Source organism: Terrapene carolina, unplaced genomic scaffold (assembly GCF_002925995.2).
Source record: "Terrapene carolina triunguis isolate 2854851 unplaced genomic scaffold, T_m_triunguis-2.0 Scaffold93, whole genome shotgun sequence".
Taxonomy (NCBI): domain Eukaryota; kingdom Metazoa; phylum Chordata; order Testudines; family Emydidae; genus Terrapene; species Terrapene triunguis.
The window spans coordinates 30,838,608-30,866,476 of record NW_020664444.1 but is presented as its reverse complement, the minus strand read 5'-3'; the positions used below and the strand labels follow the sequence as shown (position 1 = coordinate 30,866,476).

The 27,869-nt window shown below is 47.6% G+C and overlaps 1 protein-coding gene across 1 annotated transcript in view; it reads right to left on the bottom strand.

Moving 5' to 3' along the window:
- GSG1L (GSG1 like) overlaps window positions 1-27,869 on the bottom strand; it is a 68,683-nt gene that overhangs the window by 7,532 nt on the left and 33,282 nt on the right. The window contains exons 2-3 of the mRNA XM_026650826.1: window positions 25,378-25,425; window positions 3,068-3,220 (exon numbers count right to left, since the gene is read on the bottom strand). Coding sequence (XP_026506611.1) covers window positions 3,068-3,220; window positions 25,378-25,425 — 201 coding nt within the window. The remainder of the gene's footprint in view (window positions 1-3,067; window positions 3,221-25,377; window positions 25,426-27,869) is intronic.

Genomic DNA, 27,869 nt, shown 5'->3' with positions numbered 1-27,869 from the left:
TGCTCCCAAACCGCCCTGCACTCTCAGCCCTGTCAGTGCAGACTGGGGGTTCGGGTGAGGAAGGCTTGTGGAGTACGGGAGAGGAGAGGTGGGACAGTGGGAAGGGGCCATTGCGGGCTTGTAGGCGCCGGCAGCAGGCAAAGAGCCTTCCCCCCTCCCCTGACCCAACCTTAGGAGCCAGAGGGACCTGACAGATGCTTCCCAGGAGCCGCCCCAGGTAAGCACCGCCGGGACTCCCCACCTAGCCCCCCAGCAGGTCCCTCTGGCTGTTAGGGTCGGGTTGGGTTGCGGGAGGCAGAGGGCTCTCTGTGCGCTGCTGGTGCCTGCAAGCCTGGCTCTGGGAGCTCCCATTGGTGCTTTTCCTGGCCACTGGGAGCCACAGAGCTCGTGCTTGTGGCGGGTGCAGCACGTGGAAACCCCTCGGCTGCCCCTGATCCTAGGAGCCAGGGGGACCTGCGGCAGGAGGGGTGAGTAGGCGGGCAGGGGGGTGAAAAGGCCAGCGGCGGGCAGCGGGGGTTGAAAAGGCAAGCGGCGAGGAAGGCAGCAGCAGGCGGGAGGGTGAGGAGGTGGGCGGCGGGCCAGCGGTAGGCAGGGGGGTGAAAAGGCCAGCGGCAGGCAGCGGGGGTTGAAGAGGCGAGCGGCGAGGAAGGCAGCAGCGGGTGGGTGGGTGGGCGGGCGGGCGGGGGTGAGGAGGCAAGAAGCAGCGAGCCAGCAGCAGGCGGGGGTTCTCGGGGCAGGCATGGGGGTTTCTGGCAGGTGGGAGGAGGCGAGTGGTGGGTGGGAGACTGAGGAGGGACGCAGCAAGCCAGCGGCGGGCCAAGGGGTCAGGAGGGGTGTGGTGGCGGGGCTGAGTGGGGAGGGGGCAGGACCTGGGGCAGAGTGGGGGCGGAGCGTGGGAGGAGCGGCGGTGGACTGTGCGCAGGGCTGACACCGCCCCCGTGGAGTGTCCTTTTTTGTATGGTTGCCTGGGTAGTTTGTGGGAACAGGGCCGGCGCAACCCATTAGGCGACCTAGGTGGTTACCTAGGGCACTAACATTTGTGGGGCGGCAACCATGGCGACCGCGGCGGCCGAATCTTCGGCCGCCCCGGTCGTCGTCGGTATTTCGGGGGCGGGACCTTCCGCCGCCTCTGTCGGGGGCGGCACCTTCCGCCGCCTACGGCAGCAAAAAAGCTGGCGGCGCTCCTGTGTGGGAATGTGTCAAAGCCAGTGCCCCTGGTGAACACCCCACCCCTGATGTTTCTAGTGTGAACTTTTGGTACATCTGAGCAATAAGATTTAAAAACTCGCGTTGCTTGCTACAAGTTGTCTCTGTTATAATAGAGCATGCTTTTGTTTTATGGGGATGCTTGATGTGAACACAGCAGAGTTGTCAGCAGCCAGTCTCACCAATTTTTTTGTTATAGTGATTGGGGGGGAGCTGGAGATAGAGAATTTGGGGAGGGGACAGAGACATGGAGAGGGGTTGTGGCTGCAGAGCAGTTGCTCAATGAAGATTGGTGGTAAGCAAGCCGTGGATTGTATTTTACTAGCCCTTGGGGGTGGGGGCAAGTGGCTACTTCCTGATCTTGGGGCAGATTAATGAGCGGGTTCCAAAGACACATAGCATGGAGGTTTGGAAACGACAGCGCAGGCATCTTTACCACTGAGGGAAAAGAAATATGTGCACTGCTAGGTTTGCTAAAGGGTGGATTCCAGAAGATGGAACTTTCTCTTTGCAATCACAGTAGCAACAAGGAAGTTAATGTTGTAATTCTCCCCCTTCACAGTGAAACATCTGTGAAATTCACTTGTCTACTGCCTAGCACAAACTGGAGTGCTGCTGAGTTCATTGTGGCCATTGGTGAGAGAGAGCGGACGGCTTGCTGTCCTGCACTCTTGTATCTTCTTGGTTTTCATTTGCATGACCCCACACGTACAGGCTGTGTGAGAGGGAATCACACACAGGGTCAGATGCCATGTTTCAAGAGTGTGTGGCCATCCTCACCCTTCTGAGATACCCCATCAAATTCTGTCCTAGTGCAAGAGTCACAGTTTAGGGCTCCAGCAAGTTCAGGAGTCAGGGAGCTGGCAGGGAAGCAAAGCACATTAGGGATATACCAGGGACCCCGGCTGCAGCATTCACATGCTGTCCCCAGACCCTCACTTTCACTCTGTGTCTAGAATGCATGGTTGAGAACAAAATGGGTCTGTCTACACTGCAGCTGGGAGCATGCCTCCTAGCCTGGGCAGACAGACTCATGCTAGCTCTGCTCAAGCTAGCACACTAAAAATAGCAGTGTGGCCATTGCAGCATAGGAATTGGCATGGCTTAGCTGCCCAAGTGCAATCCTGGCTGACCCCCAAGCTCAGGTGGCTAGCCCATGCCGCAGCTTGTGCTGCAACATCCACGCTATTCATTTTAGCATGCTAGCACAAACAGAGCTGGTGTGCATCAATCTACTCGGGTTGGGATGCACAGTCCCAGCTGCAGTGTAGACAAAGCCTAACACGGTTTAGTCTGCTGGAATCTGCAGCCAGCCTGAGACAATAGATCTGAGAGGTGTGAACTTCCCCATTCGTGTCCATGGAGTTGTTCCTGAGCTGTCCTTTGGTAACACCAAGTTTTCTTCACCCATTGTGGATACTAGAATGCCTCTCAATCTTAATTCTCCTAATGCATCAGCTAGACCCCTTTCCTTTTTCCTGCACCCTCTAGCCCTCCTCTCTTCTTTAACGTGAAGATTAAAAAGGGATTTTCAAAACACACCTTCTCGTTTTCCTATTTGGTGACCAGGAGGGTGATGCTGAGAGAGGAGGTTCCTAGATGACACAGTCAGGGCAGTGTCGGTGGCGTAGGACGATTAACGAGCGTGCCATCACTTTGGATTTAGCTCCAGGTATTTTCAATTCTACAGGGCTATCGGCAGCACTACTGTGCTGACCCTTTCCCAAAGCTCTAATGAAACCTGGCGAGCTGCACATGGCTGAGAGGAGCCCGGCAGTCCTGTGTTTTCAACCTTTCAAAGTTTCAGAATCTCACTTCGTTGGATGTCCCAGGCGGACTGAGGAGTGGAAAGGTCCCTTACCTGACAGCACAGTGAAGACAGCAGCAAAGGCATTTAGCTTGAGCCCATCTATCACATTACTCGAATGGAAGAGCTCTAGGCACATGAGGCTGAACCCAACGACTAACAGCGTGATGTACAACACTTCAGACACGACCGATAGCCACAGGACACCTGCAACACAGAAGAGAAACAACCAGAGGCTGCTTTTAGTTACCTTTGACACAGTCCAAAATTGACAAAAGCACAGCGATGAGGGCAGGAATATGTAGCGCTGTCTCATGCCATTTAAATGGGGCAGAGAAAACGCTTGAGGGAAAGCAAACGTGGCAGTGAAAGGGGCTGGCCTTGTGGGTGAAGGCTTTGGTTTGGGACACAGGCACCCTGGTCTCAATTCTCAGCTGAGCTCTGCTAATGACTCTGTGTGATCCTAAGCAAGTCACTTAATCCCTGTGTCTGAGTTCTCCAGCTGTAAAATAGACGTGATATAATAATAATAATAATTAATAATCCCCACCATAGCTGGGTGCTGCTGGGAATAAAGCATTGATGTTTGGGAAGTGCCAGGGAGTGGATGTGAAAATGGACAGATAAAAGGGCTTGTTATGCCTCGAGGGTAAGTGCTGAGCTGTCCTGAGACAGAAAGATTTAGTTAGGAGAGGTCAGAGAAGCTCCAGGGCTCACGCTCTCCTAAGAATGTGAATGGCGGAAGCAGCAGGCACTGACTGTTCAGAGCAAGAGTTGGTAGGGCGCTAGAACTGTGCAGTTAGTGCCCACCATGTGTGTATTTGAGTTGGACAGCTGTGTGCAATTGCCTTGTCCCACTACATAGCACAAACTGGAGTTCATTGTGGCGATGGGTGAGAGAGAGGGAACGGCTTGCTGTCCTGCACTGTGGTATCTTCTTGGTTTTCATTTGGATGGCCCCTTGGGGATGGGCTGTGTGAGAAGGCGTCTCAGCTCAAAGGCCACAATTCAAATTCCCATTCCTCGCAACATCTCCAACATCTGAGTGGTGCTTATGTCACTTTTTTCCATCTGAAGATGCACATTTCTTTGGAAAGGACGGCCATTCTCCAATCAGCCCCAGTATGAAGCAGAAACACTGGAAAACTACCATTCTTGGATGGATGGATTTGAAAAGAAACACCCTTTATACCTTTTCTGGAGCACCATTGCAGGATGGTGGGGGTGTTCACCATGCCTACATTAGTGGCACAGTATCAGGCAACTCCAGAGAGACTTGCACTGACTCAGTGCTGTGTTGGCAACTTGATTCAAGCATCAGTTGACTGTCAGGTCTTTCTACTGCATGGATCCATGAGAGCAAAATGCACTGGTACCAGCCATCAGACACTAGTTTAATTTCCTAGTGCAGTGGAATTAATGAGAAATCTAGCATGAACATGATATCTTGAAGGTGACGTCGGAGATGCAGAGGCAGTAATGCTTAAAAAGTGCATTAAAAAGTTAAGTGACATGAGTCTGAATTGAGAAGCTAGCAGGTAAGACTATCTTTCAATGGGATAAATTAATTTTGGATTCCTAATAATGTTCTGTATGTACCGGTATCAGGACTTTAATTATGGCAATTTCCCATGAACCCACTTCAAGAAGGAACTGCTGCATGAACTACCTCAGTTGAAGAGAAAACATGGTGTAAGTGACCCTTCACCTATCAGCACTGACAATGGAAGGATCATTGATGTTCTCCTGGTATGACTGCCAAACAGGAGCGGCGGAAGCACCCTAAAAGAAGGGAACAATGGCCCTGCCCCCCAAGCTCCCGCCTTCATGCTGCCTCTTTCCCCGAGGCCCTGCTCCTGCGCCACCTCTTCCCTGCCCCCCCATGACCCCATCCCCACTAGTTCCTCTCCACCCCCTATCCCATGTCGCTTGCCCTTATGGCTGGTAAAAAGTGGGAGGGCCATGGCCCCTGAGCCCCCATTGTTCTGGTGCCCTGCTGGCAAAAAGAACATAAGCGCAGCAAAACCTACTGGTACCAACGTCTTTGGTAGGTATAAAAGGCCAAAGGTTGGGAAAACCAATGAGAAAGCACTGGTAAGGATTAAAAATGGAGTGAATACCATGGTACTCTCTCTGTCCTGACCATTTTTGCCTTTAATATGTTCTTTCCAAATTTCTAGGCAAAGCTGCATTTAGAAAAGTCCATTCTAAGAAGCAGATGGATGGGTACCCATTGCAGTAAGGCAATCCCTCTGAATGCGGTTATGCAGTTGGGGGGAGGCAAGGAAGACTATGTGCAGGGCACCTTTTCTAGCCTCCTCCCCATGTGGGGTGAGCAGAGCAGGTCCTAAAAAGGGCAGCTCAGTCAGTCGCAGCTGCTGAGTTGCACTCCTGCCTCTGTCCAAATGCAAAAACGACCATCTAACACCTGCCACCTGGGTGCTGGACTTGGACATATGTGCATGAGTTCTTTTAACGTGGAGATGCCAGTGCCCACATGGTGCTTGACAGGCTGAAGGTCCTAATCCAACGGCAAGGGAACCAAGAAGATTGGAGAACGCCATCCTGTTGCAGCCTTCGTCCACCTCCACAGCTGTTGAGAGAAATCACTGATGTTGAGGACTTGGGGTGGGGTGGGGTGGATTGCTGTTCGTCTGGAACCTCACCTTTGACGTTGCTTCCTTGGGTGACCCTACAGGGAGTGCAAGACTCCCGATGGCATCGCTCTCGGAATCATGGGAACACTCAAGCTGCTCCACCATGTCAAGGTTATGATCCACTGGGGCAGGTTAGGATAACATAGGTATACTGAATTATGAAATTGAAATATAAAGATGAATTGCTAAATGGTAACAAGGGCTTTGTTACTTTAATAGTTTATAGTTATGAATAGTGAATAAGTTTGAATGAGGTAACGCTTATGCCATGGCCTTGGCTTGGCTGGTGTTTTGCCAATTTTTTTTTTACATGGACTGGCTTAGATAATGCTTACTGCTGACAGCGATATTTTGTTATGCTGCAAATTTTAGATAAATGTAAAGCTAACTTTCCTTTTGTGTATTTCTTATACTAGTTAAAAGTCCCTTTACTGGGAAAGCCCAAGAACAAAAAGATGTGAAAACATAAGGACGTGCAAATAGTGCAAACAGCAAATGTTGTGTAAATTGAAGCTTGTCCATGCATGTTGTACGGGCTACATCAGAGAGTGCTTAATGCTGATTGGAAAAAAGTTAAAGATTTTGTAATGTAGAAATTTATAAGAAGACAAGAGAAGGGGGGGGCCCAAGTTGGAGAAATACCAGACCAGAAACTGAAGGAATGAGACTGATGGACCAGACCAGGAATCAGAGGCTGTGACAATCATCATGAAGTATAGAAGAGCTTCCCAGAACCCCAGTGCTGAGTAACTTGGGCTCCTACCTCTTCCATCTTATCTGTTTATTGTCTGGCATAAATACATGTTCAGAAAGTGGCAATTCTATCTGAAAATTTTATAAATAAGCCTAAATTGGGTGGACTTGTGACTCAGTTTCCCACCTTACACTCCCAACACTTATATTGATAGATTCAAGGAGTTTCATCTATTTAGCTTAACAAAGAGAAGGTTAAGGGGTGACTTGGTTACAGTCTGTAAGCACCGACATGGGGAACAAATATTTGATAATGGGTTCTTCAATCTAGCAGAGAAAGGTGTAACATCACTCAATGGATGGAAGTTGAAACTAAACAAATTCAGACTGGAAATAAGGTGTAAATTTTTACGTGAGACTAATTAGCCACTGGGACAACTTACCAAGGGCCATCATGGATTCTCCATCACCGACAATTTTAAATCAAGATTGTCTGTTTTTCTAAAAGATCTGCTCTAGGCATCATTTTGGGGCAGTTCTCTGGCCTGTGTTATACAGGAGGTCAGACTAGATGACCACAACGGTCCCTTCTGGCCTTGGAACCTATGGATCTATGACTCTAGGTGTGTATGAGCAGAGGAATCACACCCTAGCTCATAGTGTAGATGTAGCCTATAAGGCATGTTTTCAAATTCTTAATCATTCTCGTGGCTCTTCTCTGAACCCTCTCCAATTAATCTGCATTCTTGCTGAATTGTGGATGCCAGAGCTGAACCAAGTATTCCAGTAGTGGTCACAGTAGTGCCAAATACAGAAGTAATATAACCTACCTACATTCATGGATCCAATTAGCCCTTTTCAATATAGCATCACACTGGTAGCTCTTGTTCCGCTGATTACCCACCATGACCCTGCCCCCCCACACACATATTTTTCACTGCTTCCCAGGATAGTCCCCGTTCTTTGTTCTTAGATATCTAACTTTACATTTGGCCATATTAAAATGCATATTGTTTGCTTGCACCCAGCTTACTAAGTGATCCAGATTGCTCTGTATCAGTGACTTGTCCTCTTCATTATTTACCACTCCCCCAATCTTTGGGTCTTCTGCAAACGTTACCAGTGATAATCTTAGGTTTTCTTCCAGGTCACTGATAAAAATACTAAATAGCTTCTCTGGGCTTGCTAGTCCTTGTGACTCTGGACTCGCTAGCCATCATTGTCCTGCTTCTTCATGTTTGTCCACTATATTGTTTAGTCTTTGGGATTTCCTCTGAGCTCACCAGCTCCCCCCACTCCCAAGCTCATCCAGTGCATTTTCTGTTGCCTGGATAGATAATGGGGAAGGAAAGAAACCATCATGCTGTCTGGAGTTGCTCACGACCATGAATTTCTGCCTCAGGACAGACTGTCAGAAAACAGGACAGACACTCCAGACTGGTGGTGTGGTTGATAATTAGATTTCACCAAGCCAGTAACAAATGTGAACTCCTGGATCACTATAACAGTCTTACCATGGAGTCACAGACAGTCCCCTTGGAGTCTCCAGTCTATCTTACCATCCGGACAAACTGGACTTCGTAATAAAAGGTCACTTACACCAAAAATCACCACATCAGGTTGCTCCCAGTCCCAAGAGACCAGTCACATAACCCAGATCAATTGGTACTCCAGATCTTACAGCAAAGGCAGTGCTGGTATTGGCAGCCAATTCTATAGTAAACCAACTAAAGGTTCATTAGCTAAGAAAAGGAAATCAGAGTTATTGAGGGGCTAAAGCAGGTAAAATATATGAACACGTGAGTAACAGTCTATAATTCCAAATAGTAGCAGAGATGTAGTAATCTGCCAGTTTCCCAAAAGTCTCTCAGGGCTACCCAGAATAACTCTGGGGATCTCCATATTCTTGTTCAGTTGTTCTGCCCTGTTAGAATCCAAACAGTCCAAAGATAAAGGATCTTTCCCTGAATCAATACTTATAGCTTCTTCTCACCGAAGACAAGCTGACAGTGTCACTACCCATGTGGGCTTTTCCTTTGATGGCAGAGAGTGACGAATGCATTTTGAGTCTTTGACCTCCGATCATCACACACGATGACCACTTGCTTTAAAATTAGCACTTTTCTGTTGAAGTTCTTCATTTGCATTTCACACGGCTTCTTTCTCATTTAACTGCTCATTTGATGGGTTATTTAGTTGTGAGGTATACACAATGTAAGTATTTGCGACTACATTATAATGGGATGCAGATACGTGAAAACAATGCAAGTAACATCTCATTTGTTTTCATGAAGATTAAACACCAAAAACACTCTTATACATTTACCAATTACTTTGATCTATACTAATACACAAGTGAATTGACCTGGAGCTTCAGCATGAGCTGGCACCTGGTCTGCCAGCATCCCAGCTCATCTGATTTTGACAGTCCTTCGGTATGGGTGGGATGGTGGGGATAGGAAGGGAATGATTCGCATGCCTGGGTTCACAATTTCAGAGCAAACATTCTCAAAGATATAAAGTAAAACGTACCTATTTTCTTACAGCATGGAATACCGACATTACAAGTGAGATTAATGCATGCAGCAATTTGCAAGCATTTCATAGAGTCGAAATACATTCTTATAAGATTAATACCTATTTTGAGCAAAACTAACATACAGGTGAACTGGTCTGGTCTCTAGCTATGAGTTTGTCAGTTCTTAGCTAATGCCTGGGGCCTGGGCAAGAGCTGGCATCTGGCCTGCCAGCGTCACAGTAACTATACAAGTGTATTAAGTTTGAGGAGGAGGTGTTGGGATGCTTTGTGTCTCCTTTGTGAAAAGGCATTAAGCCCCATTCAGGCTTAAAATAAGGGCATGATGGCCAAGTGAGCACGCCTGCTTTCTCGTTCAATTTCACCATTCAGATAGTTTTATTGCTATTTTTTTGCTTGTATGTTTTAGGCTCCCAGATTGGAATTGTGTGCCACAAATACTTGGTGTGATCAATAAGAAATGCTGAAAGAAATAAACATTGAGCATACCGTCGTGGCTGGCACAGTTTTCCAGCTCTGCACTCTCAGCACTGAGCATTCAGCCCATCTGTTGGGTAGTGTAATCTGATTATGTCAGACCATCTGCCTGATTACTTTGTGCTTCTGTGTAGAAAGCTGGGATGAGAGAAATAGATCAAGAAGCTGTGAGAGACTGCCTCACAAATTCTTCATGTTGCCTGGGGTGCTGGCAGACCAGGTGCCAGCTCATGGCAAAGCTGAACACTAATAAACACATACCTGGAATTAATCTGCCTCACTTGTGTGTTAGCATTGTTAAAATAGTAGTATTAGAATCATACAAATGTGTTTAGTGTTTTGACTTTATTGAATATTTGTAAATTGCTGCCTGCATTAATCTAATAACATCTGTATCCCATCTTGTAAAGTAATATTAGAGGGTTGTATTGTAAGCCTCTGTGACTGTGTAAATCATCAGGTAGGGGCTAGCCATTAACTAGTGTAAAGTGCTGATTTCCAATAGAAGGTGTTACGTCCTGTCCAACAGGCAAGGTCCATCAACACCAGATTGACTATTGTGGAACATGAAATAGGACAAAAGATATTTGCTGTTTTGCTCTCTCTTTCTCTCCCCCCTCCCGCCCCCCGTGAAGATCCCATCAGCTGAGTGTGCAGCTCAGAGCATATGGCAAGAGGGGGTTAAAAACCCCAAACAAAAGGAACTAGGGCTCTCTCTGCTGCTTGGACTCCAGTGAGGGAGGTTTTTCTAAGCATTGACAAGAGATCCCCAGCTGCTTAGCTTGGGTAGCCCTAAAGGACAGCTAGAGTTTACAGATTATAGAAGCTTCTATTTCCTTTTGAAATTTAAGATTGTAACTCATTTGTGTACTTATGTTCACCTGCATTAACGTTGTAAATAATTTCCTTTCCTATGATTTATTATTATAGGATTGACTACAGGGGTTGTCTTTGGTGTGAGATCTGAGGTGCAATTGACCTGGGGTAAGTGACTGGTCCTTTGGGACAGGAAGTAACCTGAATATTGCTGTGGTGCTTGGTGTAAGGGACCATCTATCACATAGGTAGGCTCACCTGGGTGGCAAAATAGATTGGAGTACCCAAGGGGACAGTGTGTGACTCCAGGTATAGTGCCTGAGGGTTTACATTTGATTAATTGGTTGGTGAAATCTAAATAGAAGTCACAGCCAATGTGGGGTTTGTGCCGTGGTTCTGAACAGTCTGCCCTGCGCTTGGTACCCATGCTCCTGACCCACTGCAGGGCAGTGTTACTCTGCCAAAACCCAGCAGAGGCACCTACAATGCTGAAATGTCATTAGACACTCAGCAGAAGAGATAGGGAGGGTCATCCAGCCAAGGTGGCTGTGGCTACCAGACTCTGGGTACATCTACACATTGAGCTGGAGGTGTACATTCCAGCTCAAGGAAACATATTCTCCCTAGCTCTGATCAAGCTAGTGCACTAAAAATAGAGCAGAGCCCTCGTGGCACAAGCGGTGGGAGGGGCTAGCTGCTCGTAGTCTGTGCTTACCATTTTGGATAGGTAGCTACTTGAGACGTCTGCTGCATCAGAGCTAGCATGGGTATGTGTCCTGGAGATGGAACTCACACCTTCAGCTCAAAGTGTAGATGTACCCTCTGAGACTGCATGTGGTGAGTTTAATGCCCAGGCACAGTTTGGATCATGGAAAGAATGCTGGTTGTTTTGGTTTCATTTGTCTTTAATCTTGGATGTATTTCTTTATTTTCTTGGGATGAGGGGAGCTCTGTGCCAAAGGAACTAAGAGTGTGGGCTGGAGTCAGAAGGGAGGGTTTCCATTGTCTACTGCAGTACAGTTGATTCCTTGCTATTTAACCAAACGAGAGGAAGGTTGGTTTTTTGATTATGCCATTGGACTGGGATCAGGAGTCAATTCTGTGTGTGACTTCGGGCAAATCACTTGATACCCCTGTGCCTCTTTGTAAAATGGAGGTAATAATACTTCCCTACTTTGCAGCATTGGGAGACAAACTAATTAATGTTCGTGTGGCACCTAGATATGGGGTGATGAGTGCAATGGAAAACCCATACAGTAATATCTAAAATAAGAATATTCCCCATACTTTTGTATGGAAAATGCATTAAATCTCATATCCAAAACAGAGTTTCCCTACTCTATCTCCAAACACGTCAGAGTTAATACAAGCCATAAGTGACATACAACATGAACTGCCAGTATGATGCTGCGGCCAAGAGCTAATGCGATCCTGGGGTGCATAAACAGGGGAATCTCTAGTAGCAGGGGTGGCTCCAGGCACCAGCGCACCAAGTGCGTGCCTGGGGTGGCAAGCCACGGGGGGCAGCCTGCCAGTCGCCGTGAGGGCGGCAGTCAGGCTGCCTTCGGCAGCATGCCTGCGGGAGGTCCGCCGGTCCCGCGGTTTCGGCGGCAATTCGGCGGAGGGTACGCCGAAGGTGCGGGACCGGCAGACCTCCCGCAGGCATGCCGCCAAATCCGCATTACCAGTGGACCTCCCGCAGGCATGCCGCCGAAAGCTGCCTGACTGCCGTACTTGGGGCGGCAAAATACATAGAGCCGCCCCGTCTAGTAGGAGCAAAAAGGTTATTTTACCTCTAGATTTGGCCCTGGTGTGACTGTTGCTAGGGTTACCATATTTCAGCAAGCAAAAAAGAGGACGGGAGGAGCCCCGCCCTAGCCCCGCCCCTGTCCTGCCCTAGCCCCGCCCCTGCCCCTCCCACTTCCCGCCCCCCTCAGAACCCTCAACCCTCCCCCTGCTCCTTGTCCCCTGACTGCCCCCTCCTGGGACCCCTGCCCCCATCCTAACTGGCCCCCTAGGACCCTACCCCCTACCTGTACCCTGACTGCCCAAAACCTTATCCACCCGCCCAGAAAGCCCCCCCCGAACTCCCGACCCCCCCGTCTCTTGACTGCCCCCTCCAAAACCTCCCTGCCCCTTCTCCGACCCCCTGGCCCCCTTGTTGTTGGCCTTCGCCTAACGTCTCTGTGAACTTGCTCAGGAACAGCCTGAGCCGTTCGTCCCGGCATGCTGGGCAGCAGTGGAGGAGGAGCAGGGGAGGAGCTCCAGACTGCCGGAGGCGATCTGCGAATGCAGGGAGGGAGGGAGGGATCTCTGCTGCAGGGAAAGCGGGGGAGGGGCTCTCTCTGGCTGTCGGAGCCCCATGTAAGTGGCACCATCCGGCCGGCTGCCTTGTTAGCCGCGCGCGCTCTGCAGGCGGGGGGGGGGGGGGAGGAGTCCGGACATTTACAAATTCCCCCCAGACACTATTTTTAGCTCAAAAAGCCGGACATGTCCGGGGGAAGCCGGACGAATGGTAACCTACTGTTGCCAAAACACTGTGTCCAATTTTAGTGTCCCCAATTCAAGAAGGATGTTGATAAAATGGAGGCAGTTCAGAGAAGAGCCATGAGAATGGTTAAAGGATTAGAAAACAGTGGGAGACTGAAGGCATTCAATCTATTTATTTTAACAACGAGAAGGTTAAAGGGGTGACTTGATTATCTACATGGGGGAACAAATATTTAACAGTAGGCTCTTCAATCTAGCAGAGAAAGGTAACACTATCCAATGGCTGGAAGTTGAAGCTTGGCAAATTCAGACAGGAAATAAAGGCGCAAATTTTTAATGGTGAGAGTAATTAACAATTGAAAGAACTTACTCAGGGTTATGGTGGATTCTCCATCACTGACAATTTTTAAATCAAGATTGGATGTTTTTCTAAAAGATCTGCTCTAGGAATTATTATGGGGTAGTTCATGACCTGTTATACAGGAAGTCACAATGGTGCCTTCTGGTCCTGGAATCTATGGATCAATGAATATATGTATCCTATTATTCACAAAAAGCTATGCTAAAAGAAAGTTGTTTGTAAAGTCCATCACTCAGCCATCCAGCAATATCAGATATAAAGTGTTCTGTGGAACCTTAATTCTGCCCCTTGTTCTATACATTATAACCAATCAATTTGTAACATCTCATAGGAAGTCTGTGATGGAGTCAGGAATGGAACCCAGTTCTCTTGGGTCCTCATGGAATGCTGTGTCCACAAGAGAACAGGGAACATTTTCTAAAGTTCCTAAGTCACTTTGAAGCCTTACTCCCAATGATTTTCACTGGGCTTAGGCTACTAGGTGCCCTAGGCACTTTTGAAAACTTTACCCAACATCTTTCTTCACGGACAGATCTTTGCTTTGAAGCTAATCTTCTATTTCCTATGAATACACAGGTAAACTAGTTTCAGTGGTAGCCGTGTTAGTCTGTATCAGCAAAAAAACCGAGGAGTCCTTGTGGCACTTTAGAGACTAACAAATTTATTTGGGCGTAAGTTTTCGTGGGCTAGAACCAGGGCTGCCCAGAGTGGGGGGCAAGTGGGGCAATTTGCCCCAGGCCCCCATGAGAATATAGTATTCTATAATATTGCAACCTTTTTTTATGGAAGGGGCCCCCAAAATTGCTTTGCCCCAGGCCCCCTGAATCCTCTGGGCGGCCCTGGCTAGAACCCACTTCATCAGATGTATGAAGTAAAAGATACAGGAGCAGGCATAAATACATGAAAGGATGTGGGTTGCTTTACCAAGTGTGAAGTCAGTCTAACGAGATAAATCAATTAACAGCAGGCTACCAAAGGAGGAGAAATAACTTTTGAAGTGGTAAGAGAGTGGCCGATTTCAAACAGTTGACAAGAAGGTGTGAGTAACAGTAGGGGGAAATTAGTATTGGGGAAATTAAGTTTAGGTTTTGTAATGACCCAACCACTCCCAGTCTTTATTCAGGCCTAATCTGATGGTATCTAGTTTGCAAATTAATTCCAGTTCTGCAGATTCACGTTGGAGTCTGTTTTTGAAGTTTTTTGTTGAAGAATTGCCACTTTGAGGTCTGTTATTGAGTGACCAGAGAGCTTGAAGTTTTCTCCTACTGGTTTTTGAATGTTATGATTCCTGATGTCAGATTTGTGTCCATTTATTCTTTTACGTAGAGACAGTTTGGCCAATGTATGTGGCAGAGGGGCATTGCTGGCACATAATGGCATATATAACATTGGTAGATGTGCAGATGAATGAGCCCCGGATGGTGTGGCTGATGTGGTTAGGTCCTATGATGGTGTCCCTTGAATAGATATGTGGACAGAGTTGGCACCGGGGTTTGTAGCAGGGTTTGGTTCCTGGGCTGGTGTTTTTGTTGTGTGGTGTGTAGTTGCTGGTGAGTATTTGCTTCAGGTTAGGGGGTTGTCTGTAAGCAAGGACTGGCTTGTCTCCCAATGTGTGTGAGAGTGAGGGATTGTCCTTCAGGATAGGTTGTAGATCCTTGATGATGCGCTGGAGAGGTTTTAGTTGGGGGCTGTAGGTGATGGCTAGTGGCGTTCTGTTACTTTCTTTGTTGGGCCTGTCTTGTAGTAGGTGACTTCTCGGGACCCTTCTGGCTCTGTCATTACATTCATTCACATAAGGCAATTAGCCGGCACTTTATTATAACATAGATAGTTAAGCTGAAGGCAATCTAGATAAATTAGTTTCCTGCAGTATCTTACATCTTTGATCTTAATATTAACTGGACACAGCCACATATATAATTAAGGCAATTAAGACATAAAAGGGGATTAGCATCTACAACCTAATCTGGTTACATTGTTAAACTTCTAACAAGATATAGGTAAACACAGACAATTACTCTTGAAATTATTCCTACAAATGAATGAGTTGATGATTGCTAGTCTAGTACATCTCTTTGAAATGTACATACAAGTAGATGATCTTGATTAAAAATTGTAATGCCTTCTGTTAGGTTGTTATGGGTCATACATAGGGTAGCCTGTCTGTCAGTGTCTCAGAATTGTATCCATGCAGTTAGTAATTGCATAATTGCACTGTGTCTTTAGGGGTGTGTCTACGCTTGTGAGTGTACACAGTTCCACGTGTGTTGTTGTGCCATAAACCCCCTACTATCCACATCTGAATCCCTGAAGCACGTTCCTGAAGGACAGTCTAGTGCACGAAAGCTAGCATGCATGAGGTGTGTGGGTGTGTACTCCGCTTTGCTGTGGCATGGCCCCGTACCTGTTCTACAGTGCAATGTGGAAGGGAGCAAGGCACATGTACTAGGTCACGGGTATCAATAGTCCTCTAGGGCCATACTCACGGTGCATTGATCCCTTTGCTGCCTGGCCCTTACTCAAAGGTAGAAAGGTCCTTGATCTCCTGTTGCCAGAGGTACTAGCGACCTGCACTGAGCACCTTCCATAGGTGCAGGGACTAGGGGTGCAGAGGGTGCTGGGGCTCTGCTCCTGGCCCTGCATGTGGGGTCCCGGCCCCGTGCCTGTGCCCCTGCTACTCCCAGCCCTGCACCCCTGCTGTGGCCTCGGCCTCAGCCCCCTTACCTCTGTCTGGGTGCCCCCCTCCCGGAGACATGGCCCTGCTCCTGGCCCCAGCTCTGCAGGGTGTGCGTGGGCAGGGGTAAGGGGGCTGGGTTTCAGCTCCCCCACTATTAAAAGTGTTCCAGCACCACTGTCACTTTCAGTTCCCCCATGAACTGTACTGCTCAGCACCTGCGATCATGGAGCATGTTCCAAGAGCTGCTGCCTGGTCTCTGGAGCCCACTCGTGTGCTGATCAGTGTGTGGGCAGAATACACCCTCCTTCATGACTTCCTCTTTACTGGCAGGAACTTTCTCCAGTCTCGGGAGATTTTACAGATTCTGGAGGAGGTGGCATGAACAAGAGATGGGAGTGCATGAAGCATCTCCTGCTCAGGTACCGGAGGGTTAAGGACTGAAACAATTGCTCTGGGAAGGGACCTAGCACATGCCCTTGTAGATGAGCTGGATTGTACACTCTCCAGAACTGCAAGCAGTGAGCCTGAATTCAGTCACAACCCCCTCCTCAACCAGCCTCCTCCTGCGACAGGATGCCAATGAGGGGCAGGGCAAGGCGGCATCAAGGACCATGGAGGGAGACTCCAAGGAAGTCCCAGAAGACCTGGAGGAAGAGGAGCATGTTACTGTGCACCTCTACCTGGCAGACCTGGTGAGGAATTATTTAGGAGGGCCCCAAGTCATGGCAAGAAAAGGAATCTCAGGCTGGCAAGTTATAATACACCCTCATGCTCCCTGGATATATCCCCTCTTGCGCCAGGAATACATGCCTGGAAGCTAGCCCCGTCACCATATCCCCTCCCCAGGCTTCACCCCAACATTGTCCCTGAGCAAGACACTGCTGTAGATCCATGATTTTATGGAAATCCCATGAACCACTGCAAAGCATTTAGCATAAGCTATACCAGAGTATTAACAAGCAGTCACTCTGCCCCATGCCTGTGCATTACTCGCCCAGCACGACAGTGATAGTTCCTTGGCTGCATGAAACGGGGAGGTGGGGGGAAAGAGGGAGAGAAGAAGGATGGCATCGGTTTTAAGCGGCCCTGAGTTGGGAAAGAATAGTTATGATTGTGACAAAAACCCAACATCATCCCTCCCCCAGTCCTCCCATGCCCATCTTTCCTTCCCCTTATGAATGGGAACCGCAAGGAAAGGGGGGGGGGCCGGGGGGGGCCCCAGGTTTTTGGCCACCCCAAGCAGGAAAAAAAAAAAAAGTCGCGATCTGCGGCGGCAATTCGGCGGGAGGTCCTTCGCTCCGAGCAGGAGTAAGGGACCCTCCCCCGAATTGCCACTGAATAGCTGGACATGCAGCCCCTCTCCAGAGTGGCCACCCCAAGCACCTGCTTGCTAAGCTGGTACCTGGAGCCGGCCCTGGGGAGGGGGGTGGTTGGGAGCTTGTGTGTGGGCCTGCCTAGGAACCAGGAAGGGAAAGGGTTGTCCAAGGAAAGTCAGAGTGGTCCATTCTCCTTGTGACCATTGCAAATGTTATGTACCACTCCATCACCGCACTGAGCCACTCTGCAGATGCTGGGAGAAGCATCTGCTCCTTCAGTTCCATAGAGACAATGCTGTGTCCCTTAACGATGGAGAGGTGACTGGCTCGCGGTGTTATTCCAGAAGTTCAAGGGAGAAAATACACTTCCAGTGCATCTCTGTTTCCCTATCTTTTTCAATGCTGTTTGCTGTACACAGGGGCCAGAGTTTCTGGCAATGCAGGTGGGGTTGGTGGGCATTCTCTGTGATTCTCTGTTCCTCTTCCATAGGAAATCAATCTGCTAGCTTAAAATACAGTTTCCTCTCAAATTGCCACCCAGTCCTGTAAGCATAATTCAGCAAATTTTGGGAGTAGCAGAAATTTAAGCTGGTTCTTCAGATTTAAGGACTGCGCAAATGTGCTTGGTCCACCTTCGTAGCTCCTCAAACCACTCCACTCAGCCGAATGTAGAGGAGTCACCATTAGCAAAAACATCTCTCTGGCACTGGTGGCCAGGTGCCCTCCTCAGTCCTGGAAAGCCACATCTTTTCCATGCCGATGCTTTCAAAACTCCTGTGTTCTCCAAGTGATGGCCAGCCTTTAAAGAAGAAAAGGGTGACTGGTAATATTACCCCTGCGGGAACTGACCATACCCCAACAGGACCCTTGATGCACTGTACGCATTCCAACATTTGAATATAAGTAATGCAAGTATATATTTACCCTCAGCTCCTTCCTCATGGGCTGCAAAAGTAGTCTGAAGAAAGGAGGCTGTAACAGCTGCACTCCTGGGCTGCTAAAAACTATCAATATTGTGGCCTTCAGGCCTACGTTATGGGGGCATTTCTTAGGTTCTGTCAAAGGAGAAATGAAATATAATGCTAGCCATCTGTTTGACTCGGCAGACCATTCCGATACCAACAGGGAACCCATTCCACTGGGAAGGCAGCAGTGGCACTGCAGAGACAGCAGAGGAAGATGCCGAAGGACTCTGGAGGACCTGCTTGTTGGCATACACAGAAGGAGTCAAGAGCAGCTGGACTGATTTAGGGCAAGGAAGGATCAGGCTTTTGGCTAGGATGAGGCATTCCTGTAAATGGAGAGACAGCCCAGGCAATGGGAGCGTGGCCACAGGGAATGGGAGCATGCACTCATGCAATGCCTAGTCCGACTGGCGGTAGAATGCTTTTGGGGCTCACCCACTGCTTTTGCTGCTGCTCCTCTCCTGGAACAGGCAGTGCCTCTCACTTCTGCTCCTCCTCCCTCAGATGCCCAGGCTGCAGCTGAGGCAGTGAATTCCAATCCCCACCCACCAGGGAGGAGCATGCTGGACACCAGCCACAATATACTCTGCTGGCATCTGAAACCCCTCTCAGGGGAACTCCCCAGAGCATGGAGGAGGGAAACAATGGGCTCCATCTTGTCCCTGTAGCCCAGCCTAGGATCAGCCCCCAAGCCCCACACAGAGAGTCCCTGTTTGTCTCCCTGCATCATAATCCACAGTTGTCCCCTTCCACCTGCCCTTTATCGGGGGGGAGGGGAAGAGCAAGAAGACATTTCCACAGACATTAACGTTTGCCCATTCCTCTGGGATTTTTTTTTTTTTTGGTTGGTTCATTTGTTTCGGTTTTAAAGAAAAGTTTGCTATGGGTATGTAAGTAAAAATTTCTATTCATTTCCCTTGTGTGCACATCTTGTTTTCTGAGTATAATCAACATGATACTTCCCAGAGACTGGAAAGGGAGTAGCAGAATTCACAGCTCATGATGGTGATTTATTAAAAATCTGGTACCATGGAACTGCAAACAATTTCATCCCTGCACCAAGCCTTTCCAGGCCCCCCACTCATGAATTTGCTACCTTGACAATGAAGTAAGCGGTGAAATAACTGTTGCATCCAAAGCACCACAATGAAAACCAGAAGAGAATTTAACGGACATATCTTTATGTCTTTGTTAATAATTTGTGATAATACAGAGAGGAAACAAAAGTAAAATAACGGGAGATATGTAACAGTGAGTGGTGCTTTTACAACTCGTGTGTAGACTTCAGTATTGATATAGCCTGGTAAAATGCTCCAATAGTTGACTTCCCAAATTGGTTTACAACAGACTGATAGCTGTCAGATGTTGCCAGATTCCAAAGGGTGATAGCCACATGCTTCTGTTCTATGGGTTTCCAAAAATGAGAGGCCTGGCCCTGGAGGGTTGGGGCAAGCACTTTGCACAAGTCAATGAATTTCTGCTTTCTCATTCAGAAATTCTTCAGCCACTAGTCATCCTCCTCGGTGTCCAAGACAATGTGGACCCGCCACACCATGCTGATTCTCCAGGGCCAGAAGCAGCAATCCACCTGCGAGCATACCATTGCAATCCTGGCATTGAAAAGATCTGTTCAATGGGACCCAAATGGATTTTCATTCCTCTTCTGGGTCAGCCATCTTCACCATCTGAAATCTTTTTGGACTGATTCTGTCCAGTAACTAGTACTGCACTGCATGGACATTTGTCCCACGAGCAGGAGAAGAACGACATCATCATAGACTCGCTCCATGACTCCAATGCAGTTTGGCAGAAGGGAGAGATGACAGAGGTGCCGTTGTCAAATGCATGAAGGTACAGTTCCAGCAACATGAAGCAAGGCAGTTCCTAGAATGTCTCCTGTGACGCACAGAACTCTGAGACACTGCTCCTGAAACGTTACCATTAACATTGTATACTGAATAGTGCAGTGTGGATGAGGGCACTCAACAGTGCACAGCATATACCCATACCCAGTACAGCATCTCTGGCCACGTGGTGCAGGTACAGAGTACATGCTCTAGTAGTACATGGACAAGTAACTGTGTACACTTTAAAGTGCAGACATAGGCTAAGAGAGGCACAGGAAGTGACTCTGGGTGAGAGTCCAGAAGACAGAGAGCTCTGGAGAGTCTGTGAAGCCTCTATCTCATTTTAAATATCATACTTTTCCTTTTATTATTTTTGTATTTTTTATTAGCTGGGAGATGCCCTAGCCCCCTTTTTATTTTCAGAGAGAGAAAGCAAGCAAAAAGCCCACATGGGGAAGATGCTGGAAAGAGAAGTGTCCCAGCTGTTAACAGCTCTAAATATTGTCTCATAAAGATACTCAGTAGACTGTCTTCTGTGCCTAAAAGACTTGAGACTTTGAGATTGTCCTCTGTAATGTCTAGTAAATAAGGTTTGTTAAACTTCTGCTTAGTAATGGTGTTCTGTTAAAGTGTGTATTATAATATCTGTGGGAGAGGAAGAAAGGGTCAGCCCCCCACATAAGAACTGACGTCTAAGAAGGAAGCTGTATAATTAACTGTGAAGTTGTGGTTAAGATTATAAGAATTTGGTTTCATTGTTAACCAGGTGCAAATGATACATTTGATTGATTTTTGGTAAAATTTGCTAGTTAGGATTTATAACCAAATGGGCAGCCACCTTCTTGTGCCATCTCTTAGAGTTTATATAAGCACTGATTATATTTTTAATACTCATTTTATGATTTCATTCCAACCTAATATTGAGACTCACTTGTTGATTTCTGGATTTGATTCTGTTTTGATAGTGTTTTATTCTTAGTTTAGTATTATTAATAATAGCTTAGCTATGGTGATATGTTTCCTTGATTTTTATTTTAGTTCATTTAAGAAGTTTATAAAATAGAAACTGATCCAGACAACAGCTCCAACTTTGTCTTCCTGGGGGGGTGCTCGACCCCTGCTCCACCCCAGGTCCCGCCCCCACTCCACCCCTTCCCCTGAGCCCCTACTCCCACCCTCCCTCTTTCTGCCCCTGCCCTGTTCTGCCCTCTGCCCCAAGTGTGCCCCGCCCTTGCTCCTTCCCCCACAGTGCCTCCTGCACGCCACTAAACAGCTGATCCACAGTGGGCGGGAGGTGCTGGGGGTGAGGGGGAGGTGCTGATCAGCGGGAGGCGCTGGGCAGGGAGGGAGAGGAGCTGATGGGGGGGCTGATGGTGGGTGCAGAGCACCCACCATTCCCCCCGCCCGGGTGCTCCAGCCCCAGAGCACCCATGAAGTTGGTGCCTATGGATCCAGAATCACATCACTTTCAATAAGCAACATGTGTCCAGAACCTTTGAGGGCCTGGGTGGAGACCAGCCTGTCAACATAAAAGCATGGGAAGCTCCGCCTAATGTGTCTGTTGTTCTCACCTGTGAAAGGCATACAGTGCTTTCTACTGTATGTTCATCATCTGTCCAAGCTCCTGCTGTACCTCCCCAGGTTAGCGAACTCCTTAGCAGTCTGACCACTGCAGATGCTGGTTGGTGTGGGAAATCCCCACAGCAAGATGACTCAAACAGATCAAAAAGTTAGTGGCGAAATAATCGAGTCCTAAAATGTTATGATGTAAAGAAACCTGTAACTATTCAATGTGAAGCCAGTGAATGCAGCATTATTACAGACTGGCCAGCCTGTGGCATTTGCCTCGTCTTGGACTATCTCCGACAAAGCAAAGCTCAAACATAGAAAGATTGCCTAGCCATTATGTTTAAATGCATCAAGTTTGACCAATCTGTCCTGGGACATGATCATATCCACGTGGACACAGACAACAAACCTTTGGGATTCATCTTCAAAAACCCTTTGCTTCAAAATGTCTTCAAAGAATGCTAAGGAAAATTCAAAACTCATTGCTTGGACATAGAATACAAAGAAGGTATCTGATGTTCATTGCAGACTCTGTCCAGCACAGCAGGGCCATTAGGAACTTGAACATATCAAAAAGGCAGAATTCCTTTCTGTGACAGGTAGCTTCTGCAGATACAAAGACCTTCCCAAACAGATGCTGCACTGCCAGCACTCAGACCAGTCACATACTCTGCTCCCAGAGCCAGAACCCAGTATTCTAGTGCCAGTTCGCAAATAGCTATCTAACCCAGCGATGAAGTGCATGCTCTAGCTCCTTCTGTGGGCTATGGGCTGCTCCTCAGAGAAGTTAAAAGCATGCTCTCCTTTATTTCCCCCTTCCCCTCCTCCAGTACCCCACTTACTCCTAGACCTAGGGTAATTCAGGACTGTGTTATGCACCTGTGTGGTGGGGGTTCAAATCCAGCTGATGGTGGGACGGGCAGAAGTATATGTAAATTAGTGTGAGGACCCCAGGGAAAACAAGTTTAAATCATTTTATATTACAGAAGAACAGTCAAACTGGCTCAAACAATAGGCCAGCTAGCCCAGTATCCTGTCTTCCAACAGTGTCCAGTACCAGAGGCTTCAGAGGGAATGAACAGAACAGGGCAATTACCAAGTGATCCATCCCTGTCATCTAGTCCCAGCTTCTGGCAGTTAAACATTTAGGGACACCCAGAGCATGGGGCTGCATCTTGCCTAGTAGCCATTGATGGATCTATCTCCATTAATTTATCTAATTTGTTTTTGAACCCAGTTATATTTTTGTCCTTCACAACATCCCCTGGCAACACGTTCCACAGGTTCACTGTGCATTGTGTGAAGTACTTCCTTATGTTTGTTTGAAACCTGCTGCCTATTCATTTCATTGGATGACCCCTGTGTTATGTGAAGTGGTAAATAACACTTCCTTATTCACTTTCTCCACACCATTCATTATTTTATCATATCCCCCTTCAGTATCTTTTCCAAGCTGAACAGTCCCAGTCTTTTTAATCTCTCTTCATACGGAAGCTATTCCATACCCCTAATGGTTTTTTATTGCCCTTCTCTGTGCCTTTTCCAATTCTAATACCTCTTTTCTGAGATGGGGTTGACCACAACTGCACACAGTATTCAAGCTGTGGGTGTACCATGGATTTATATAGTGGCATTATGATAAAATAGAAACTATCTGTCCCTTTCCTAATGGCTCCCAACATTCTGTTAGCTTTTTCGCTTGCCGCTGCACATTGTGCAGATGTTTTCAGAGAACAATCCACAGTGACTCCTAGATCTTTCTTGAGTGGTAACAGCTAATTTAGACTCCATCATTTTGTATGTATTGCTGGGATTATGTTTTCCAATTACTTTTCACTTAACAGCATTGAATTTCATCTATTATTTTGTTGCTCAGTCACCCAGTTTTGTGGGATCCCTTTGTAATTCTTCGCAGTCTGCTTTGGACTTAACTATCTTGAGTAATTTTGTGTCATCTGCAAACTTTGCAACCTCACTGTTTACCCCTTTTTCTAGCTCACTTATGAATATGCTGAACAAAACAGGCCCCAGTACAGCTCCTTGCCCCTCCTCCCCCACCACTATTTACCTCTCTCCACTGTGAAAACTGTCCTTTTATTCCTGCCCTTTGTCACCTATCTTTTAACCAGTTACTGGTCCATGAGAGGATCTTCCTTCTTATTCCATTACTACTCACTTTGCTTAAGAGCCTTGGCTGTGGGACTTTGTCAACAGCTTTCTGAAAGTCCAAGTATACAATATCAACTTGATCACACTTGCCCATGTGCTTGTTGACCCCTCAAAGAATTCTAATCGGTTGGTGAGGCATGATTTTCCTTTACAAAAGCGGTGTAGATTCTTCCAACATATCGTGTTCATCTGCATGTCTGATAAATCTGTTTTTTTTTTACTATAGTTTCAACCAATTTGCCTGGTACTGAAGTCAGGCTTACTGGCCTGTAATTGCAGGGATCACCTCTGGAGCCTTTTTTAAAAATTGGTGTAACATGAGCTATCTGCAAGTCATCTGGTACAGAGGCTGATTTAAGTGATAAGTCGCATACCACAGTTAGTAGTTCTCCGATTTCATATTTGAGCTCCTTCAGAATTCTTGGGTGAATACCATCTGGGCCTGGTGACTTATTACTGTTTAAGTTACCAATTTGTTCCAAAACCTCCTCTATTGACACCTCAAATGAGACATTTCCTTAGATTTTTCGAATGGCTCAGGTGTGCGAATCTCCCTCAATATCCTCTGCAGAGAAGACTGATGCAAATAATTCATTTAGCTGCTCCACAATGGCCTTGTCTTCCTTGTGTGCTCCTTTAGCACCTCAATAGACCGGGACCCCCTGATTGTTGAATAGGCTTCCTGCTTCTGAAGTACTTAAAATAATTTTGCTGTTAGTTTTTGTCTTTTGCTAGTTGCTCTTCAAATTCTTTTTTGATCTGCCTAATTATACGTTTACTTTTGACTTGTGACAGTTTATGTTCCTTCCTATTTTCCTCTGAAGGATTTTACTTCCAATTTTTAAGAGATGCCTTTTTGTCTCGAACCACCTCTTTTACAGTTTAGTGATGGCAGCATTTTTTTCGTCTTGTTGCTATTCTTTTTATTATTATTTGGGGTATACATGTAGCTTGAGCCTTTACTATGGTGTTTTTAAAAAGTTTCCATGCAGTTTGCAGGGATTTCACTCTTGTGACTGTTCCTTTTAATTTCCACTTAACTAGCCTCCTCAGTTTTCTGGTGTTCCCCTTTTTTAACTTTAATGCTTCTGTGGTGGGTTTGTATTTCCCCCACAGTAATATTACATTTAATTACATTATGATCACTATTAATGAGTGGTTCAGCTATATTCACCAGCTGGAGAAGGTGATTTTGAAATACTGAAGAAATTGACAAACCAGAACTCCATATATCAGGTTGAACAAGATCTTTACAGCCAGTCCCTTCTCAGTGCTGTTGACTCATCTCTTTATTTCTCTGCCTCTCAGACAAACAAGCAAGCAAACCTCCCACAACCAATATTTAATGAACAATAATGCCTATGACACTGCTGCTTGCTCTATATGCAAATCCTTCTGGCCTATGAACACAACACAAATGTGCTGCTCCTCTCCTCCACTGCTGGGGGTTAAGAAGTTGTTTCTGGGCTGTGGTTTATAGTTTGACTTCCTATAAAGCACTGGGTTTCCTCAGGAGGAGATGCATCTGGAGAACACTACACAAGACCTTGCAAAACTCCACAAAACTCCCACATAAACACTTGCCTCAAAGGTAGGGAAGGACTGATTGGATGTTCTTTCTCGCTTTACACCCCACTCCCTTTCTTGTCTAGCTATCATATAATTTCTATTGTAAGAGCCTCTTGTATTTTTATGAGAATGCACATTATCGCACTGAAGAAATATGAAAAAATAATAGTGATATCTGCAAAGTGGCAAGTAGGAAGAAGCCTCAATTGTTATTCGTCTTACCTTTCTCAGAAGCCGGGGCAAGGTCAATAAAACTTCGACATTTTTCACCTTTAAAAGAAAAGGATTTATTTTAAGAGACAGAAGTTGATTTGGTTTTGCTTTGTCTTCTCTCGCTTCCAACGATGGGTACTGCAGCCACTCCCACTTCAGGCACTAACAGACCATGCACCGAGAGCCGTCTATTAATCTGCCAATCTTTCCCATCCACCATGCACTGCTCCTGCATGCTCTGACCCTCCAGCAGATCGATATGGGGTTTCCTCACCCATGTGAGCTCCCACATTCCCTCCCTCTGTTGGGAGTTGAGAACATGATTATGGAGAAGCAATTTACCCTTTGACTGCCAGGGTCCAGTCCCCCCCAGTGTGGTGACAGAGGGGATACAGTCTGCGCTGCACTTGTTCAGGAGTTGTAAGGTCTTCTGTTGTACCCCTGCTGCAATGGCCACTGTGCAATGCACTGCAGGGGCACAGAATCACTGGGCACAGGCCTGCCCTGGCACCTGGCTCTCCAACCAGGGTGGTACAGAGCCTTCCTGTGGTAGGGGGCATTCCAAGGAAGGTGTGTGGGGGGGTATCTTACACCTGTCCTGTGATCCCTTTGTACCAGCCTAGCTCAGCTCTCTGTCTGCCTCAGAGTTACTCAACCCCTCCTGCTCAGAGCAAGCCTCCCAGAAGTAGTGGCTGGAGGAGCCTGGTCAATGCTAGCACACACCTCAGCTAATGCCAGTGAAGCAGAATTGGTGATAACAATGATGGGGCATTTTTTGCAGAAAAAGCCCATGTAAAAAAGGCCAATGATGCATGAAATTGACCCAGCAGCAAAAGTCCTTTTCCCCTTTTCACTGTACCTGGAAACACTCAATTGTGCTGGTGAGGGAGCATCAATAAACCATTGGAAATGGTGAAAGAGGAGAACCTGGAAGATACCATGAGGACCTTGCTAGCTCTGCTCTACCTGTCGTACAGCCAGCATACACCAGGAGACAGATGTGTTATTGCAGCGGCTTAGCTACACTGCCACCTTCCTACCTGATTCCTTCCTGCTGAGGGCTCTGGTTAGTGTCTTACAGACAGGGCCGGCTCTACTGTTTTTGCCGCCCCAAGCAGCGCGCCGAATTGACGGCGGGGGCAGTCCATGTGCCTTTAGGGCAGCGTGCGCATTTCCGCAGCGGCGGCAATTCGGCGGCAGCTTCTGTCTTCAGCCGGAGGACAGAAGCTGCCGCCGAATTGCCGCCGCGGGCAGCTGAACATAGAAGCTGCCGCCAAATTGCCGCCACCGTGGAAACGCGCATGCCACCCTAACGGCGCACGGCCTGCCCCCGCCGTCCGCGGCGGCAATTCAGCGCGCTACTTGGGGGCAAAAACACACGGACTGCCGCCCCTTGCAGATTGCCGCCCCAAGCACCTGCTTGGAATGCTGGTGACTGGAGCCGGCCCTGCTTACAGACAGTCACAGACCCAGATTCGTCCTTGCACTGGCACCAGCATAGAAACCTAGGTGAGGCTGCAGGGCCAGCATGGCTCCTGAGGTCAGCCCTAGAGGTTGCCCAACCTTGTGCCTCAAGGGTGCTAGTAACAGCAGCAGCAGCATGAGCAGTACTGGGGGGTAGTGCCTAGCAGCCCAGTCAGGGTGGGACTGGACCCCATTCTGCACACACTGAGTTTACCGTCTGAGTCTAAGAAAAGAATGACAGGTAGGCTCAGACACACAGACAGAGGAGGACAAGGGAGCAGTGAGATGCCAACTATGATCACTGTGACAAGCGGAAGTCACAGTACACAAGTAGCCTGGCCTACCCCTTGTTTTGTAGCCATCATAGCAGAGGAGCTTTAAGGAGGGATTTGAAGGAGCAGTGAGGTGGCTTTGTAAACAGGGAGCTTAACCCAGGCCTTTGGGGGTGGCATGAGAGAAGAAAACTGGACTAATGAGCAGTCAAGACTTGCTTCCTTTGCAGAGTGGAGCTGAGGGTCGACAGCTCGATCACATATAAGAGATGATAGGTGGGTGGGATAGGTCAATAGGGTTTATTTAGAAGGAGAAAAAGTAGTTTGTTTTTGAGGCAGCGGAGAAGGGGGAAGCCAGTGAAGGGATGTGCAGAGAGCAGGGACGTGGTTGGAGTGATGAGGCTGAAGAATGAACATCGCAGTAGCATTTTGGATGGATGTAAGTGGGGCAAGATTGCATTTGTCAAGGCTACGGAAGAGGATGTTGCAGTACTCACGCTACAACATGAAGAGGGCCTAGGTGAAAGTTCTAGCTGTGCAGGTGGAGAGGAAAAGCTGGGTCTCAGAGATGTGGGGCAGGAAGATTTAGACATGGCCTGAGTTGATTGGTCTAGTTGATTGGACAAGTTGGTGAGTGGATAGCAGGCTGGCTGTTGAGTAGAGCAGACAGCAGGACAGCTAGCAGGGTGGCTGGCAGAGAGGTGCATCTGGTGGTGAAGATTGCAGCAGAACCCCATGGAGAGGCGTGGCACTTGGCCATCAACC